The sequence below is a fragment of the Trematomus bernacchii genome, unplaced genomic scaffold (assembly GCF_902827165.1).
Source record: "Trematomus bernacchii unplaced genomic scaffold, fTreBer1.1, whole genome shotgun sequence".
NCBI classification, from domain to species: Eukaryota; Metazoa; Chordata; class Actinopteri; order Perciformes; family Nototheniidae; genus Trematomus; species Trematomus bernacchii.
In genome coordinates, this window is record NW_022987821.1 from 2,757,138 (window position 1) to 2,772,262 (window position 15,125).

At 42.0% G+C, this 15,125-nt stretch overlaps 1 protein-coding gene across 4 annotated transcripts in view; it reads right to left on the minus strand.

The window, feature by feature from the left end:
* Positions 1-318: 318 nt before the first annotated feature.
* Positions 319-15,125, minus strand: part of runx1 (RUNX family transcription factor 1) — a 29,239-nt gene continuing 14,432 nt past the window's right edge. For 3 of the 4 annotated variants that reach the window (XM_034151137.1, XM_034151135.1, XM_034151136.1), the window contains 7 exons: positions 12,410-12,561; positions 12,221-12,331; positions 10,031-10,187; positions 6,329-6,433; positions 5,086-5,289; positions 2,321-2,467; positions 319-2,042 (listed from right to left, as the gene is read on the minus strand). In XM_034151137.1, the coding sequence (XP_034007028.1) occupies positions 1,495-2,042; positions 2,321-2,467; positions 5,086-5,289; positions 6,329-6,433; positions 10,031-10,187; positions 12,221-12,331; positions 12,410-12,561 (1,424 nt within the window). In that variant the 3' untranslated portion in view covers positions 319-1,494. Of the gene's footprint in view, positions 2,043-2,320; positions 2,468-5,085; positions 5,290-6,328; positions 6,434-10,030; positions 10,188-12,220; positions 12,332-12,409; positions 12,562-14,222; positions 14,696-15,125 lie in introns of those variants that run through there. The other variant, XM_034151138.1, reaches the window with a different exon arrangement.

The following is a 15,125-nucleotide window of genomic DNA, read 5'->3' on the forward strand; positions in this document are numbered from 1 at the left end:
TCAATGTAAAAGTACTATCTAACTGTATACAGCTTTTCATACTGTGGACTCACTGTCTGGCTACACTTGACCTTTATTTAGCAACTTCTGTGTGTGTGTGTGTGTGTGTGTGTGTGTGTGTGTGTGTGTGTGTGTGTGTGTGTGTGTGTGTGTGTGTGTGTGTGTGTGTGTAAACTGGCAGAGAAGGCAAGCTAGGGCTTGTCTGTTGGCCTGTAAATTCCTACAGCTTTAGGAATAGCAATGGATAAATGTGTTTGTGTGTGTGGGTTACATAGGGTAAGGATCAGACAACCAGTAAACACAGAAAAAAAAGTTGGATTATTTCCCAAGAACTTTTATATAAAACACAAATCAGAAATGTACTATCAACATGTCAGAACAAAAAGAGAAGGGGTGATGAAAACAGGATCAAATGCCGGTATCATTTTCAGCCTTGGTTATATACAGTACAAATTGACAGTGGATCACTCACCCACGCACACATACACACACACACACACACACACACACACACACACACACACACATACACACACACAACATGCTACCAAAATGGAATAAATTAATGCATTTTACAGAACTCCATGCTGTAATGTTCTCTCAAAATATGTAGAAATCAGTGTGGTAAGGCCTGTCCATGATAAATATGTAATCAATGTCAATTAAGATTTGTTGCAGTTTTTATATTTTCTGTCCAAATTTGTCTTAAGGGCCGTAATAACACCAATAGTCATCTTATTTTATTGATGACAATAATGGGCAGTTTTTTGAAAAATGTCAGAAGAATGAGAGAGGAGGTACAATCATGGGAAGAAACAATGACAAACATAAACATAAACAGGCAATCGCATTATTTGGCATCAGCAAATCATCTCTAATGAACACCATTTATGAGAAAGTTTTACAAAGGAAGCTGCGTTCATCCGTCCATATTCACTCATTTTTCTCCAGCCCTTTTCAATGTTATTTCACTGCTGTTTAAACTGGGTGCTCTTATCCCCCTCCTGGGTAAGTCATGACGAACCGTGCTCTGTGAAGTCTTTCCAAATATTTAATGTCACGAAAAAAATCCAGTGCTTGAATATAAATAAAATAGTCAGCAGGTTTTAAAATTGTAGTTTACCCAAGGAAAGGTGACCCTCAACATTGTACCCTGTGTGGCAACATTTCCTCTAACCTGACTGTGATGAAACTCCACTCACAGTAGAGGTGTGTAAAATCAGTAAGGTCTAGGATGAAATCTGGGAACAACATAGATAGCAGAGAGCCACAGAAGGATGGTGAAGTCAGAAAGCATCCAGAGAGAGAGACACACATGGTTGGTTTGGCGCTCTTTATGCGTAAAAAAAAAGACTTCCTCATCCTTTAACCGAGATAAGATTGTTGGAGCGAGTTATCGTTTTTACATTGACTTGTGCCTCGTGTCACATCATATTTTGTGTTGGTGTGTATATTCAGTGAAGTCACATGACCAGGGAGCACCTTAAGCCTGCTTCAGTACGGTCTCCAGACGGACTCTGCAGCGGCCATGTTTGTGGGGGAGCTACTGTGGCTGGACTCCACCTCCACCCCCACTCCTTCATTCTGATTGGGCAAAGAGGGGTGCAGGAGGGAGGAGCCTGTGGAGGCGTTGGTGCACGGCGGCAGGATCCTGGGCGGGGAGCGAGAGTCGGTGCCTCCCCCACCGCCGGCCATCATTGAGAACTGGTATGATCCGGCGGTGGTGGAATAGTACAGGTGATACGGTGAGGAGGTGGACTGGAAGGGCCCGTTCTGACCCTGGTGGGGGGTGTTCGCCGGGTAGGGGGGAGGCAGGTAGGTGTGGTACCTCCCCGCTGGAGTGTTCGCCATGGCCGTCGCCATGGATAGGCCGAGGGCGCCATTGGATACGGCGTTGTGAGAGGGGGCGTAGGTGAAGGCGGTGGCTGTAGAGGGGTAGTGGACCCGGGGATCCGAGAAGCGGGAGTCAGGTAAGGAGGGGAGGGAGGTGAAAGGTCGTTCCAAGGTCATCCTGTGGTCGCCAAAGGCTGTGAGGTCAGGACCTGAGAGGGCAAAGGTAAAAGGTTACTTATACAGTCTATTCTCTCTGTTTTCCCAAAGTCAAGTATGCATCCTGGGAAAGAAGTGGCCTTCCAAGTACATAGGCTAGGTTACAACTGTTCAGAGGACGCACAATAGAATTGTACCAGATAGAGTCCCAGGGTGCAGGAGAAATAGATTTTAGTATGTTTTTAACTGCTATTTAGAATATTAATTTTGCGTTCCTCTAAACAATATGAACAGACTGAAAATGATCAGTGTACATGCTCGTGTGTCTTACCTGTGAGACGCGAGGACAGGTCACTGAGCGAAGATCGACCAGGCGAAAGGGGATTGGCTGTGTGGACAGTGGGCGTGGTTATCTGGCCAAGGTAGGGATACGATTGGTCGTAGGACCAAGATGGAGATGACTGCATCTGCCTGGAGTCTGAGAGAGAGAGATAAAATCATGGAGAAACTTAGAGATGTAAAGCAAAGGATTTAAATGTGGTTGCACAATGCTGTTCACCAAGACAAGTAAGAATACAGTTAAATAGCATCATCTTTGAAGAAAGGGTGATTTTAAATGACTTGAGACAGAGGCTGATGATAGTGAAAGAAACAGAGGAGAGAGACGGAGAAGAGGAAGCAGTTAACTCAGTCTGGGGGTCGACGGATGAAAGGAAGGGCTGTGTGTGTGTGTGTGTGAGATATTTCATTCAATCCCCTCTTTTTCCACACAGTCTAATAAATAGCACTGATCACCCACAGACTTGCAGACAAGAGTGTGTACATGTGTGTGTTTGTGCGTGTATGTGCAGTCAGACGAGGAAGCAAATTGTACACAGCAGCCAAGACGTCAATGAAGGCTTTTCAAGTCTAGCCAAGAGTGTGTGTGTGTGTGTGTGTGTGTGTGTGTGTGTGTGTGTGTGTGTGTGTGGTGTGTGTGTGTGTGTGTGTGTGTGTGTGTGTGTGTGTGTGTGTGGTGTGTGTGTGTGTGTGTGTGTGTGTGTGTGTGTGTGTGTGTGTGTGTGTGTGTGTGTGTGTGTGTGTGTGTGTGTGTGTGTGTGTGTGTGTGTGTGTGTGTGTGTGTGTGTGTGTGTGTGTGGTGTGGTCTGGGTGGTGATGAAGGCCGGCCCTGTGCCAAGCCCCCTCCTCTCCAGGCTTCTCTCCCCGTGCACAGAGCACTAATATGAGGCAGGAGTCACCCCGGCTGGCTGCTAAGAAGTAGAAGTAGAACACAAAGAACTACATACTGTATCTGTGGCGTTTAACGGTAGGCTAATTAATGTCAGAAATTATGACACTTACCCATTTTACCATGTGCAGTTAGTGCTAGTGAAATTCTAATATGATGAGCAGATATGATAATGACTATGATGGATAATACATCCTATTCCACCAAAAAGTGGATGTCTGTAGCTGGTGCTGTTTTGTGCGAATTGGGCATAACATAGGAAACGAGAACGGTGAGCCCTTGACCTGCCCACGTGTGTGTTGATTGATTGACAGCTGACACAGGCAATGGTGATCTTTTTCTTTTCTACACTGCCATTGGATAAAAGGCAAGTTTAAAATGGCAGCTGTCAATCAAATGCTGGACATTGGCATAATTTACGCGGCGTGGGACACCTGTTCACCCCGAGAGAGATTGTTTTGGACATTTGAATATGAAACAAAGGCTATCATGTTGTATTTAAGTTTGGTTAAAAGGTGAAGTTCAGAAGATAAGTATAAATAAAGAAAAAGCAGTGTTTGTTTTGGTCTATCTTGCATTTATTAATTACTATAATTATTTGTTTATGGTCATCTAAGGCCTGACTTTTGATATTTCGGACGGTAAAATGTATCATAGCCAATGGTTGACACACTTTTCAGATATCTCGGATGCTTCAAATTCTGACAGTTATACATTTGATTTTTTTTCTCACAGTAGCACTTCCTGCCAGCTGACTCTCATTTCCTCCTTCAGGCATGACTTGCTTCCTCACCCACACACATACACACGCACACACGTGGCGTCACTACCACTAAGGCAAAAGAGGAACAGATAATGCATTTTGGTGGTAGTGTATCCACGGCAACCGCAACACAAACTCACACACACACATACACACACCTACACGCGCACACAGACCACAATGGATCTCGCTAAAACCACAAGGAGGAACAATGAGGTTTGATGCAACATGAATTCACAAGTTTGGGAAATACACACACACGCTTTTTGACGTTGATTAAATGCTGGAAACGAGTCAGTTTGATCCCGCTCTAAAATGTAATTAGATTTAAAGATTATAAATTAGGTTTATGCTAATAACATTGCTGCTTAACTGCGCATTGATGAGTGTGGATGCATGGAGGCAGCTACCGGCCATTAAAGAAACTGCAGTTTAAGGCAAATCCCTGGCTTTCCGGTTATAAGAAAGTAGGGTTAGGGTTGGGGGCAACCTAATAACGTCATACATTCTGACTATTCTGAGAATCATTATTATGATGCTTATATCATGCAACTAGATCATTTCCAAAGAAGAAAAAGCTTCCAGAAATAGATGAACTAAGTGATGGCTCATCACACAGGGTTTCTGAGGAATCATAAATAAATAACTTATTTCTCTCTGCATCTATTTATGTTAAAGTCTTTTTGGGGGAACTTTCTTTCGGTGCTGCTATCTATCAAAACAGTGACCATTCAAGTTTCTACTAAACTAAGCTACAGTAAATTAGTTTCCATGAAAGTAAATCTCTGATCTATCTGTGAATTCCCTGTCTTTTAAAAGAAGATGTATTATAGTCTAAATTCTAGCCTGATGAACCAGTCATACTTTATATCCGGGGTCTAAGACTACAACGTATTTAGATGGGTTGGTTTAGCAACTCTAGCTTAGCTCAGCGTTTTGTTTGAATTGATAAGAAAAGTTGTTTGGTTGTTGTGTTTTTTAGTTACTTTGCCTGAAGTCAATTCATCCCTGAAAGCCTCATTCTTGCTGTGTACAATATGGTAAATGACAATTCCCTTAATTCCTTGATTTGGGCTCATGGATTTAATCCCTTTAGATCTCTTACCAGCAGTAATCTGAGCGTGTGCAGGGCTGGAGAAGGCGGCAGAGTTGAGTGCTGCAGACTGGCGGCTGTTGGCGGGGTGTTGATGGTGATGGTGGTGAGGAGGCGTCAACCTCATGGAGCTCCGTCTCAGCTGCTCCAGCTCTGTGAGCCTCTCGGAGAAAGCCAGCGTTCCGGGTTTAACTTCATCCATCTTCTGACGATGACCTGGGAGGAAGAGATGACACAAATCTGTCATGATGGTCAAATTAAAATATGAAGGTCCAAAGCACCAACTTATTCCACAATTGAAAGTGTATGGCAGTGTCTTGAGAACTAAGTAAAAGTAGAAAGTGTTGGCCAGTACTTTGAGAGGTGCCAGTTCACCTTCTAGGCACTGCCCTTGAGCTATAATACCTGCCCACAATAATAGGATGGGTTTAATGCAGAGGCTCAATTTCACTGTGTGCGTGGTGCTGTGTGACGATTGAACATGGATTTGTTTTCAGTCCTCATTTTCCGTTCCATCAAAATATGAAGAGGTGATTTGTCAGCAGATGACTTCCTGCTTGTGTTATGATTACATAATATAAGGATTACATTAACAGCTACAACCCAAAGCAGGCTGTAACAATGTCCCAACATTGTTAACACACTGTCTGCTAATGCGTTCGGAAATCTGACGATGGGCGCCGCATAGGGGTCTGACTGTCTCCCTGTGTGTGTGTGTGTGTGTGTGGCTGGGTGTGTGGTGGTCTGTCACGCTGTCTGTGGTGTTGGCTGCACTTCAAAGCAGTGAGACTGAGATCCAGTTACAGGCACTTCCTCCCAATGGGGGAAGTGTGCATGTGTGTGTATTTATACTGAGTGTGTGTGTGTGTGGCGAGTTAGAGACGAGTGATGGTTATTCACAGCTGAGCGGAGCTGGCAGGAGTCTTCCTCTCTTTCTGTCACCTCATGTCTTATCTGAACACCGTCGCTCAATTCACTCCGAATCAAAGCAAACTATAAGTATTCGTGTTTATTATTAAACATGCCTTGAGAATTCCCCATGTGTCATCACACAGGAACTCAGTGTTGCATCATCCTTATTGACTCACAAACCGAGAGTCTGTCTATGGATTACAGTCTTCTCTGAGTATCTAGCTTATAGACTACAGGATATGCATGAATCAAAATGTAAAACGTTCTGGGGACCCAAATGTGAAGCCTGTGGGACTCCACATGTTATAATCTGCTGTGGAGAACATAGTGATGTGTCACTCACGTCTTGGCTCTCGGGGGCCGTCCACTGTAATCTTAATGGCTCTCTGGTACGTGGCCACCTGAGGAGGGTTGGTGAACACGGTGATGGTCAGAGTGAAACTCTTCCCTATGAGAGAAAAAGGAGAGGCAAAGGGGAAGAAGACAAGAGAGAGTATAGATGAGAGGAAGAAAGAGGAAGAAAAACAGGGAAGGAAAGAAGTGTTTATTAGTACTAGTATATTTGTCCTCCTAATTTTCTCTCTCCTGTACACATTTATAGGACTATACATTTAGTGTATGTATGTGTGGACCCTGATGGGGGGGGGGGGTCATTGCCAGACACAGCTTTGGTAGACACTCACTCAACACTTTTGCAAACACACACACACACACACACACACACACACACACACACACACACACACACACACACACACACACACACACACACACACACACACACACACACACACACACACACACACACACACACACACACACACCACACACACACACACACACACACACACACACACACACACACACACACACACACACACACACACACACACACACACACACACACACACACACACACACACACACACACACACACTATTGTTTTATGCCAGGGCCGGAGTAAAGTTACCACATGCAGACAGTGTGATGCCACACCACACCATACTTTTGTTGGTAACGCCAGGTGTTACTCTCACTTCTCTCTCTCTCTACGTATCAAATAACACCAAAAGTTAAGGAATATGAATATAATTAAAACATCTGTTTTCTTTACTTTGTTGCATAACAGCCATTTTTTTTTACATTTTCGATAAGGACCATTGTGTCGTAAATGCAAAATAATGCAGCTGTGCCAACTTTCCACACTTGTAAAGTCCCTTCACGAATATTATGAACAATTTGACAGTCTTATAGTGACTGATAGACGTTTAAACTCATAGATCAAATACTCAAACTCATTAGTATATGTAGCAAGACGCCCAAACCAATGCTGCCCTTTTTGTTGTCTGACTGAATGCTCAGATGGTGTCCTGTCCTTAGTGCAGGTTGCTTACAGAGAGAGTTTACAGTAAGATATGGTGGCTGATAGAGAGACACAGGAGGAGGGAGAGAACAGCTGAAGTCTGTGTGTGTTATGTCTATCAGCCAGCCGGTGACACACACACACACACACACACACCACACACACACACACACACACACACACACCACACACACACACACACACACACACACACACACACACAACACACACACACACACACACATCACACAACACACACACACACCACACACACACACACACACACACACACACACACACACACACACACACACACACACACACACACACACACACACACACACACACACACACACACACACACACCAAATCACAAAGGCGTGTGTATCTTGACATCAGTGTTTTTCAGGCCTCTATAATCACCTCTATGTCTCTGTCATCTACTGAAGATAAGAGCGAATTTCACAAGAGGTGTGTGTGTGTGTATATCGCATCGTGTCAGGGCTTGCTGAGTTGGGGTTGTCCAGTTTTACTCATAATCATTCGATCACACGAAATCTCTTGTTTACCATCTTCAACAAAGCAACATCAGTGTGTGTGTGTGTGTGTGTGTTTGCAGAACACATACTGATATCTGCATATCAGTGAACATCATCTGTTTCCTGCCAATAATAATCGTATACAATTATATTCCTGAGTGGTATGGCAACCCCAAATCCAAAAATCCCCAAAACTATCGCCTTGATGTTAAAACACCAACATATAAAACGATTTTGGGAGAAATTGCTGATTTGTTGCTGCAGCCGTTCCCTCATTCATTTCAATGAGAGTACTGTCTGAGCACAATGCAACAAGACAGACCTTCAAACTCGTAGATCTGTGACTCAATCAAGTTTCCAACATTATATCTCCTAATCTCATCAGTTCCTGAAGCAGCATGCCTCCAGCAACGCACCCTCTTGTTTGATGCACCGCTGTTACAGTTTGAGTAAAGGTTGTTATGTTTTTTAGCTAAGTCATTGCGTGAAAGCAATACAGATTTAACCTATAGGCATCTCAGTGCAACAGTGCATACGTACGAAGGAAAATGATGATGCAGCATGTGTCATGCGGTTTCTCATACGTTTTCTCATATGATGTTTCAGCCTACTGCCAATGTGTGTGTGTGTGTGTGTGTGTGTATGGCTCATGGGCAACCAGTTTTCAGTCTCTCTTTTAGTTCCTCTTTTAAACAGGACAATCACTTTTCTCTTTCACAACATCTCACCCTGTGTGAACACACACACACACACACACACACACACACACACACACACACACACACACACACACACACACACACACACACACACACACACACACACACACACACACACACACACACACACACACACACACACACACACACACACACACACACACACACACACACCACACACACACACACACACACACACACACACACACACACACACACACACACACACACACACACACACACACACACACACACACACACACACACACACACACACACACACACACACACCACACACACACACACACACACACACACACACACACACACACACACACACACACACAACCACACACACCGCTACTATAACCACCAAACCATTCTTTGGGGTTAGCCGCTAAGCTAACCCTCACCACAGACAGTTGATGACCGTTTGGAGGTTTTGGTGGAGAAGCTGCTCCACATGTGGCTTGTTATCTCATGATACATGCAAATGATTCACTGTTTCCTCCACAAATTATGGAGGAGAAGCTCCTGAAACAACGTTAATATTCCTCAGTGTTATACAAAAAACATGTATTTGCCCGTGTTACTTTTTTTGAAAGAATATGCTCTTATCATTAACAAATTATTTTAAATAAATATAACTCGAATATATCGGAATGTTAAGTCCAAATGGATGAACATTATCATGTATAGAATCATTTGAAAATGTTATCATTTAAATTATTTAAATTATAGTGGCACATGAAATACATCTAAAAAAATCTTTATTAGCAAGTTACTCATAACAAAAAGAAAAGTGAAGAATGTAAAGGGTTCAGTTTGAAATATGATACATGACAGTTTCTCTCCCTCTTATGTTGCAGATGTGAGTTAATAACTCCAAAGAAGATCACGTTTTGTATCTTAAAATACTGTGAAAATGTACTCATTGTCCTCTGTGCGCTTACATTTGCATCTAAACAAATGTTCACTCCTCAACTTTCTAAATTTGAATTGGACTGCACATGAATCATTAATGTATGCTAATTTTCCAACAGCAGCATTGTGGAATCTATCAAATATTGACAGGTATTCCATATTTCCATTCAGCAGCATGGGGAGTACTTGTCATTTTTATACGTGTGTGAGTGTGTTAGCAGAGCATGTGTACACACTGTTTTAAATAGATTAGTGGGGACATTTGCCTGCGACTGATTTAGTGTAACTGTAGTGTAGTGTGTCCGTTGAAGAGAGAGAGGGGGGGGGGACGTTAAACGGGGTTTTACGAGGAAGTTGAGACAACACCGTTTTTATTCACATTTACTTCCCCTAATTTATCCATGCTGTGTTGTGTAAGAGTTTGAAGCCCCATCTCACTCATATTTGGGTCAATGGCACTCGTGTGTGTGTGTGTTTGGTGTGTGTGTTTGTGTGTGTACCTCTTCCGCTGCGGCCCACAAAGCGCAGGTCATTGAATCGGGCCACCTGGTTCTTGAGGGCGGCCGTGGCGTTACGAAGCTCAGCGGAGAAGTTCTCGTCGTTTCCCGCCATCACCGTAACCAAGGTGCCGTCAGGGGTGTCGCCAAGGGCAACCACCTAGAGACATGGAAGAAAATTGTCGAAAAGTTTGAGATGTGTGATGTCTCATGATAGAGGATATTTTGAGTTTATACATGTGTTTATAGTTTAAAACTAAAATAATGATATTCAGTTTCACTCGTACTACAGTTCCCATCATGCTTTTAGGGGATAGAAGCAGACAACAGATAGTGACCTTATGTGCTGCACCCAGGCCCACAGACACACAAGCAACCACACACTCATACTGGGATATATATGGAATCTGCGCACGCACAAACGAACACCAACACACACACATACCCAGATAAATACTCAGACACAGAGAAGCGATAAGCTTGACTACCTCAAAACTTCATGAACAAGTTGCAAATGATGGAATAAAGGTAAATGATTCTCCGTATGTGTAACATGTAAACATGAAACTTTCCGTGCACTAGAGAGCACACTGTCCTCCTCCACACCTCCAGCAACATTTCCATACGAGCGCTGATCACACCGTCCGTGTGCAAATGAGTAACAGACACTCTCCTCTCTGTCACCTGAGCTAACTGCTCTGTTTTTAATAACATATTGCTATACCCGTGTTCTTTATGTCTTAAGTTCTTTGGTATGAGCTGAAAATTCGCTGTGCTGATGATGACGACAGTGTTGAGCTGATCTGGAGTGGAATGGTGGAATTAATGGTGAGTGGGGATTTTAAAGAAACAGTTACTCTGGGTACAAAAATACAAGTCTTGGCACAAAAATAATTTCATATAGGAGAACTGAAAGAGGAAGAAAGAACACACACACACACACACACACACACACACACACACACACACACACACACACACACACACACACACACACACACACACACACACACACACACACACACACACACACACACACACACACACACACACACACACAACACACACACACACACAACACACACACACACACACACACACACACACACACACACACACACACACACACCACACACACACACACACACACACACACACACACACACACACACACACACACAAGCCCAGCGGATAAACAGGAAAAGGCCAGTGTGTGTGTTCTTAAAACAGGTGCCTGTGAATACAAAGATATTAATGGTTTGACTTTTTAATTCATTTCTAGTTTAGTTTTAGGAAGTTATCAGATTCTGTTTGCTAGTTTCATATTTTAATACATTTATTTTGTGCACCTATTGTGTGAACAGTTCTCTGTATAGTATAGGTTTTTATAGTATGTTTTCTGGTTGTGTGTGTGCATCATAACAATCGTCCATTATCAGTAAGAGGCAGTGACATCCGCTCATGACGCATAATGCACCAAACACACACACACACACACGCATGTGCGAACACTAATGCATAAAACTCAATAAATCAATCAGCTGTGTGTTCTGCGGCTAAAAGCTGCTTTTCCACAAATGCATTTTGTCTCAAAGTGCAGATAAGCTGTTCACACACACACACACACACACACGAGGGAATACACAGCCATGATATATCCAATTATTCTCTTTCTCATAGGAAATAGTATAAAACCCAAACAATCGTCAAATTGTCGTCTATGGAGAGAGTTTTACATGGAAGGAATTGTAATAATGTAATATATTATAATACGAAAATAATTGTACGGAAAGATTTTCCTACTTTTAAGTGAATCAACTATTTAAAATACTACTTTTTATCGAGGAATACAACTAACTTAGCAACCTAACGGTCTCTTATTCTGCATGTTTATATTTTATATTGTGTATGCGATTGTGATATATTGCTCTGGTGATGATATGTATATGTTTACTGTTGTTTGTATGTTGATTTTCCATCATATTTTATTTTTGTATTAATTTGCAATGCCTTGTTTACATGCTGCTGTAACAAATAATTGTAATAATCACATAAAACTGGGATCAATAAATGACATCTAATCTAATGTTTACTGTGTGGCGGTTTAATCTCTAACAAATCGATATGTTTTATCATACCTAATAGGTTAAGGGTACTGTTGGATGCAGCAGTGGATTGGGTGGAGGTACCCACCTTGAAAGCGATGGGCAGGGTCTTGTTGCACCTCCAGTGTGTGGGCAGCACGGAGCACAGGAAGTTGGGGCTGTCCGTCTTCACCAGTTCCCCCGGATGATCTGAGATCACCTGAGAGGACAACGGAGAGCCGTGAGGGACATTTACATCACTACAACAGATATTAATAAGGAGTGTGTGTCAGCGTACCTCCACCATGCCTCGGTCAGCCATGCGCAGTTTGCCCACCAGAGAGGCCCCGCCTCCGGCCTCCTGGGCACCCAGGGGCAGGGCCTCGGCCATCTTCCCCCCCGAGGCGAGGGTGGTGGAGGGGGGGGTGTAACGCCGGCCAGGGGCTGGGTCTGAAACAGAACACATGAGTTGGTTATTCTGCTCTTAATATCTCCATGATGATCGCTGGTTGAATAAAACGATTAAAATATCTGAGAAGGAGACTTCACAGTCCTCTCAAATATTCTAAGGATTTATTATAATATGCACAATAGCAGTATTTGTTGTTGCAATAGGTCACAGAATCCTCCAATTATGTAATGTACAGGAATTCCAGGAGTAATAAATATGTATACATATAAGATATGTGGTCTATTATAGTGCATACTTAATTCAATACTGTATATTTATACGGTGTATTCAATAGAGATACTCTACGGATATATATTTTTCCCTGTACATATTTACTGTTTCTGTTTATTCTCTAATTTATTTAATTTGTATTCTACGTGAAATGCCTTACTCCCAAATTAGGATCAATAAAGTAATTCTAAAAATATAACCTAGAATATAGAATAAAATGAAATAAAAAAACAGATAAAACAGAATGTAAAATAAATAATGTATAGTAGAATAAATACTGTACAGTAATAATATTTATTTTAATAATTATATTATTTTAATAATAATAAAAACGTTTTTCTCAGTCTTCTATAATCGTACATGTATTTTCTTTGAGTTTCGGACTATTGGTTTGGCAACACAAGATATTTGAAAGCGTAATATCGCTCAGTATTACTGTATATGTCCTTCAAAGAGCCATGGAGAAAAGAAAAATAGTTTCAGCCATATCAGTGAGAACTGTGATATATAAACACTAATGGAACAGATACACAGTTGCACACACACACACAAACACACATTTACAGCACATGATGACACACACTGTGGTCACACTGACTGAATACCACAGAGTGGAGTCATAAACTGAAGACAGAAGCAGCACTTCTGCCCTCTCTTATAAAAGAATAAAAGTGAGGGAAGTGGTCAACGCCATCAACACAAATGGTCAATTTCAGAGCATGTCACATAATGAAGAGAGAGCCTCACATACAATACAATGTGTGTTAGTGAAGCCTGTGTGTTGGATTTAAAAAAACAAAACTTTAAATTCACTGTAAAGTATTAGAGTTCAGTTCTAAAAAGTTGCATTAATAATGTGGAGATCCAGAGTTATTTGTGCGCTTTTTTGGACAAAATGTGAGAATTAAAACGATTTGTTTTAAAGTCAGCATGTGTCGTGGAAGGAGATGTTGTTTACTGCAGCAGATAATGAAGTGAAGTTGGATCATATCTCACATTTTGTTGAACTGTACATTGTCTGGTAAGTATTTTAAATTTAGGGAAAAAAGAAAAGAAAAAATGAATGACTTTTGTAAATCATATGGACACTAAATTATTTTTAAAATGTTTGAAAACCAGTTTTGTTTTGTGTATAATATGAGTCTTTAAATGAGTCCATGCACCCTCAGCTGATATCCTCACAAATACAAAAACACAAATATTGTGTATGAGTTAATATGATATTAACCTACGATAGGAACGAGTTTTTTTAAATATTTTTTTATAATGCATCACGCTCTAAATGAAATGGTAAGTTTCACAAGTAACAAGATAAGAGAGACTAAGCTCCCAACTTCACAAAAGATAACGTAGGTATATTAGGTGTGTGTGCAAAGACACGTAGGCTACTATAAAGCATAACAAACAGATCGTAGAGAAATGGTTGTACCGTATTTCGCGTCCCACAGGAACACCATTTGTGCGCCACGGTGCGTCCAGGTATACCCAGATTGCTTCACTGTAAACCCCCCGATTTTCGTCTTGTTTGGAGAACAGGAAGCAGAATATTGTATGTATATTTTTTTAAGAGCGTGTCACGACGGTAAAAATGCTCCAGTTGAGGCGCTTTATCCAAATGCGCCGGATTTCAGCCGTTGTGCGTAAAAGTCGCGGACAGAACCAAGCAGAAAGCAGCTTTCCAAAAACCTGGACGCAGAATTCAAGACTCGAGACTTGAGATGACAGCTGGAAAATCTTCTTGCAGCTTAAAATCACACATGTTTGGCATCAAAAGTGGAAGGAAACTGACGAAAACACGAAAAAAGGAAGGTAAATGTGAAGTAATTTTCCTCTAAATGTCGTTTCCTCCTGATTGTAACATTACACTGATGCAGTGTTACGAACAAGCTGCGCTCTCTCTCCCTCCCCCTTGAGATGAATGGACATCCCGTCTGACAGCGCAGGGCTTTTACTGGCAGACCTCGCGATTTGCATCTCATCTGCGCTCCAGAAGCTCTCAGCCAATGAGGGGGGTCGCCGCGGAAAGGGATTGACCAATCAGAGTTATGTCCGTCCGAGAGGAGGCGGGGTTTAGGGGAAACTGAGAGGGGGAGAAGGCAGTCGTACTTCCTCTTTTGCGGAGAATGAATTCACTATGTGCTCAATATGTATATTGTATTTGAATTCAGGGACATGTCTAATATCTGGGTAAAGGTACGCACACAATGGACATGGAAAGGAAAGATTGAGCCGCATTAAAATAACTCAGTTACATTGAATACCATTTCAAACTTATGTTAAAAAAGGTTTTCCAAATGTCTCCCTATGTTAATCCACATATTTAAAACGTAAA